This window comes from Colias eurytheme, chromosome 6 (assembly GCF_061535395.1).
Source record: "Colias eurytheme isolate Ceu_HAF_F1 chromosome 6, ilColEury1 Martin Lab GWU primary, whole genome shotgun sequence".
Lineage (NCBI taxonomy): Eukaryota > Metazoa > Arthropoda > Insecta > Lepidoptera > Pieridae > Colias > Colias eurytheme.
Window position 1 is genome coordinate 9176908 of NC_142985.1, and position 6004 is coordinate 9182911.

Genomic DNA, 6004 nt, shown 5'->3' on the forward strand with positions numbered 1-6004 from the left:
TTTTTTCTTAATATGTGTGTGTATGTATTATCTTACAAGTGCAATGTATGATACATAAAGACATTTTAAGTTTGAAAAATCAGATGTTTTGCGCGAAGTGACAGTAGTACCCACCTCAACGCTTCGCTTATGAGGCGTGCAAAAGATAATGTTAGTTCAAATGTTAATTTTAAACTGGTATAGGAAATAGGATCTATATAGGATATTTGGATTGTATTATAATTAGAAGCAGAGAAATATTAAAATGTGTAGATAAAAAGGAACTGCAAATGCATTCTAATTCTAATTAATTACAATTAGACTACCTTCATTATTAATACCCTTACACTACACTACTACACTTCTCTAGTCTTTCCCGTTTGATGACACGAAAAAGAAGACATTCGTTTATGTATTTTTTTATTTATTACAGCTGTTAGCAAAGAAACATACACAGAAGTTTCGCCATCAATGTATAGTCATGAAGATGTACGTGCCTGCAAGATATTTATTTTACAAGAGCCGCCTCCCTCTATACTATTGTCAAGGAACTGTTCACTACTTGATGATGAATACGATCAACAGATATGAGATACACGAGTTCTATCTCGCTAAAACATTGCTGGTTCCCGCCAACTTCGTGTTTGAGTTCTACCATTTTAACCGATTTTGAACGATTACATACACATTTTACGAAATAAAGACTAGTTAAATAATTACAGTTGTTTTACTTCATTATATATATTTTTTTATTCGAGTAAATGATAGAGTTCCTTGCATAATTTTAAACCCTTACCACATGAGTAGAAAGACGGAATTCCGTCTTTCTACTCATGTGCCCTTACTACGTTAATGATACCTAATGTGCATGATGGAGCCAAAATGATATTTATAAAGACGTTAGTTACAATTGCGTGATATTTAGCATGCAGGTAAATTTTTAATAAAAATTTGTTAAAAAAGAGAGCTCCTGTCGAAAATTTGCAAAGCAAGTGTTTGCTTTAAAATTGTACTAAAAATTCGTAGTGTGTCATATATTGCCTAATCCTTAGCTGACTACAATCCTTAAAACAAAGAGTTAGTACAATTCCCGTTGACGATTACTCTGATTTCAATGATTTCATTTAACATTATGATGAGATCTATCTTTTATCTGGCACTATTATTCATTTAACGAAAACACAATAATATAGATAAATATTATGCAATATAAGTTTTTCAACATAACCAAGTAAAAATAATATTTAAGATCACATGGAACAATTAGTAGGTACCATTATTTTAATAAAACATGTTGCTTTTTCGAGCTTTTTGATCTTTTAGACTGAAAGGTAAAAGCCAAATATAATGTCGGTTACCGTTTAAAGGGATACTTTTGTTATATTGCAAGTCTATCCAGATCCTAAGTTTTATTCAAATTAATCTTAAAATTAATTATCAAATCTTTACAAATAGATAGCTTCATCATTTTGGTGCTTATGGTTAGCGTGGTTTACAAGAATAAGGAAACTCGAACATTTTCATCAACCAACGCCCAACTTTGATTGATAAAGTTTCTTGAATAATTTTCACAGTTTTCCTTTGCAATCGATACCTAATGGCGGACAAGTAAATATGGCAAAACATCTTAAGATATTTCCATTGTGCACATAGCAAACTGCTCACAACAAAAAAATGTTTACAAACGATTGGATGCAATCTTACTCGCATTCTTTCAAAATTTAGTGAGGACCAATGCTGCGTATTATCACCATAGTATTGGGTTCGTTTCTATTTTTCACTAAATTTAAACTAGATAGATTATGACTTATGAGATGACTTGATTTCATCATCTTGGTTACCGTAATAATTTAATAATTTTTAAAATTTAAAATAATTTTTATAGATTCATTTTTGTTGGTTTCTTCTTAACTTGTAGAAAATACTATGATAGACCGATTAATAGTAAAGAGGAATATTCAAAAACATATCGAAATGTATCGAATGAATTTTCAGGTTACATTTTATCAACAAAATGTATGGTGCGCGATTTCTCGACGTGTCATGATGACTTCGGCTTGAAGCCTCCAGACGGTGTACTTAAAGAGCGGACATTCCCGTGGCTTGGCTTTGTACAGTATCTTCATGGTAAGTCTTTTTTATATCATTATAACACATACTAAATATTACTTTTAATGAAAAACCTTTTTACACGCTTTATATTAGCTTCACCTGTATGTTTGTAACCGACTGTATGTTTGTAACCGACTTCTTTGGGCGCGATTTTGACCCACTTTAAACGGCCAGATTTCGTTCAAACTTTGTAGATTTATTGAGGACCGATGACAATACAATAATTTGATAAAATTTTCTATTTTTTAGTTCGGTTTTCTATGAAAAGCGTGTTTTTTAGTTTTTTTAAACTACATATTATTTCATACAATATTTTTACTAGCATTACCACGTTGAACATTCAAGACGTCAAGAGATTCTAAAAAATTACTCTACATATAACATTTAGTGCAAGTTTTTTAGTGAATGTTAATTTCTGTTCAGTAACCACAGGCTTGCCGCATCATAGCAAGGCTCCGAGAGTAGTTCTTGTACACAAACAATTTGCTATCGGCACTGCCACTGACATGCTTCTCTTACCCAAGAACTATAAACTGTAAGTAAAAGAGTATAATCGATGACTGCTATTATTTATAAATTATTCTGGTACCTATTATTTAATATATTAGCAACACTCAAACAATCTTTAATGCCTCTTTCCACAGTTCGAACGATCTATATGTGGTGACCAAATCTTGAGAATATCGTAAAATGTTCGTGAAATTGCCAAAATTTGACTATCATTAAATCGTTAACATTTCGCGATTTTGGCATCCATGACTGGCCATATAGTGAAAACGCTTACCAGAACCGGAATATTAATTAGGAATCTTAGTAAAATCTTAGTAAAACCTTACAGAATTGTATTCTTTAAATAATCAACAACATAAAAAGCACAAATTAGTATAAAACCTCCAGAAACTTCTTCCATTGCTGTTCATAATATTTGATCAATTCATATAATTATGAAAATAATATTTCTATTTATTTACTTATTTTCTACGTGTATAAATGATAATATTTATTATTGCGTATCTAATTACGAGAACATTTTCCCAGGGGCAATGTTTTATTCGGGGAATACGTTCGAGATGAAGAAGATTGCGGCCTCACTCGGTCACAGACGAAAATGGGAGTGTCGTGTCCAAGAGCTTATCTGGAGATCCCTCTCATTGATATCAGCCCACATCCTGAGTATTCTAGGTATATTGAGTAATAAGTCAGTCATATCAAAAATGCAACTAATACATTTCGCTAAAGCTGTTTCACATTTAAAAATAAATGTAGGAATTATTTAATAATAATATATGTATGTTTGTGTTTGAAGACGAAATCTCAGTATTTACGTATTTATTCATCCTGTCTAATAAATGTATTTTTAATTCATTATCCCAAACTCATATAATAACAGCTTTATAAATGTAGAGATGTATCCTCTATTAAAAATGTTCCTAAAATAACCTAATTTGTTTATTTAAGGAAGATTTTGTACACTTAATCTTAAATATGTCATTTATTTGAAAAAAAACATCTGCTGCAGATTTGGAGTTGGCAACAGCCTCGCTTTAGTGAAGCTTTTAAGGCCGGTTAAATCGGGTAAGCTTTATCTTGTATTGCACTGTAGGTATCATATAAATGTAAATAATGTTATTGTTTCTCTACAATATTTAGGCTATAATCTGTAGTAAAAGCTTTTGGATTTTTGCGATTATTAAATATGTATTATGTAAATTGTTTTAATGCATGAACTCTTTTTTCACAAAAGTATATTATGCTCATGATATGCGACGACAGTCGATACGACAATTCGATTTAATTTCATTAAGAATAATTTTAGCTTATTTTTTTATATTGCCCATTTTTATATTTTATTGTTTTTGTGTAAATTTCAGAATATATGATACCTATATGTTTGCCCTCAATTGACGAGCGTGAAAAGAAACGCAGGAACAAATTTGTTTTCATGGTTGATTATTTAAGTTGTAAGTATACCTAGTAATTAATTACCTACCTTAACTATTGAATGTTTAATTTAGTAAGGACTACATACTTACTTTATTATGATTGTGATTATTTCTTTATTATTTAAAATTCTTAAATAACCAGAAAAGTACTTAATTTCTTATGTTTTATAGCTGTACCGAGGGACTTTGACTCTGAGAAAATGGCAAAAAAGACGTTAAAGTTTTATACGCACAAAGAGTGCAGAAAATTACGAATGCGCAGCGTAAGATTTTTGAAATACTTACACACTTAACATACTTTCTTACAAACCTCATTAGAGAACTAGCAGAGAAAATATATTCTTTGTATTTTTTTATAAAAATATAATTCAAAGATTTCAACGCCGCAAGTTAATTTTAAACTACCTATTTTTTTGCATTTATGAAATGACCGCATTAATGTAATCATTTTAATGATTGCATCAGTTTTGTTTTGTGATTTTGGATTTTTAAGGCCAATATCATATTATATACTGTTTCCCTCATTGATCTTGAAATAAAAAAATAAGAACAATTGCAGAAACTGGGCAGCGAAGGTGTCACCCACGTGTTATGTAGTTCTGGATGTGGCATTCGTCCAGGGGCTCCCTTAGTCACCCACGCACTTGAAGGCACCTTCCAACTCATGGGGATTGCCGCTGGTGGAGCCCCATGTAACCGACGTTCTATGAGGAACAGATTGAACAAAGAACCACCTCTTTATATTGACGTTTATCCATACGTAAACTGGATTATTAATTTCATCACCGCTAATGTTTTACCGCGGCCATATCCAGAAACTTTTCAGTTAGTTGATGGCGGTCCTGGTGAGTAAAATTGCTAACGGTGACACGAATGCATTCCATATTTTTATAATATTTTAAAATGTCTTTATTAATAACTGTTGACGGAAGTCTATTCAAAATTATGTTAATTTGCTTATAATGTAGAAAGATGAATGCATTTTATAAGAGCCTTTCGTAATTTGAACCATTGTTGTATTTAGTACATATTATTTAATCCGCCTGGGAATTAGATAAAACAATAACAACATTAGATCTTAATTTATACATGTGACTGAATTAACATCCAAACAAACAAAATTTCTTCACAGCTACATTAATGTAATTAAGGCAACAATTTGAGTAACTGCATATATAAGGTATACTATAAAATAGCCTTACATAATAAAATAAAAATAATTTTAGCAATGGGAATAAACAAAGGATATTTAAGAGCAAGAAAACCACAAAGATCCGGGTGGCGTGCGCGAACATTTGTATCGGGAAATATGTGTTTCAAAAGCTTAAAAAAACAAAGCACTACAGCATTCTTTTATTCCGAAAACTTTGAAGTAAACGCTGATCCTCCTGGGAAACTGAATATCATTATGAAGGTAACGAAACACAAACAATGTTCTTAATCTTAATTGCACATTTGTTATGTTAATGGACCTTTTTAAATGAATTAATATTGTTTTTTATTTGAAGGGCATTACTTACATTTAGATCATAATTTTTTCTTTTTCATCATTTCAAACCGTATTTTTTTTATTTTATAACCGTAGTTTTGTTGCTGACCTGTTTTATTTATTTAGGGTTAACTTCTGAATGTGAGTCGATTAAGTAAAGCCGAACGACGAATAATTGTGCAAAAATATTTATATGGTGTTTTATTACAGATATCAGCTGGAATCGAGTGTACAATTGTGTGTGCACGTCTTTTAATGCCAAATCGTCTGGTAACGCCTAAAATAGAGGGAGTCGGTGGATACAACTTAACAATTACTTTCGACACTGAATGGTTTCCATACACTTTCTATTTTGGACTAGGTCTCAACGGCAAGAATACCACTTACAGAGACTTCTCAAAATGGATAGTAGAGCGTTCACCTGGTTTTTGGTAGTTTTAATATTATAAGGAAAATAAAAAATATATTAAATGTTTTATCA

The 6004-nt window shown here is 31.0% G+C and overlaps 1 protein-coding gene across 1 annotated transcript; it reads left to right on the forward strand.

Moving 5' to 3' along the window:
• The first annotated feature begins 1997 nt into the window (after positions 1 to 1997).
• LOC149907898 (phenoloxidase-activating factor 3-like) lies at positions 1998 to 5958 on the forward strand. Its single transcript, XM_090103294.1, has 9 exons — positions 1998 to 2106; positions 2515 to 2626; positions 3130 to 3273; positions 3611 to 3666; positions 3963 to 4052; positions 4206 to 4297; positions 4594 to 4879; positions 5261 to 5448; positions 5734 to 5958. The coding sequence occupies exons 1-9, from the start codon at positions 1998 to 2000 to the stop codon at positions 5956 to 5958; spliced, it is 1302 nt and encodes a 433-aa protein (XP_089959420.1).
• Positions 5959 to 6004: the final 46 nt, after the last annotated feature.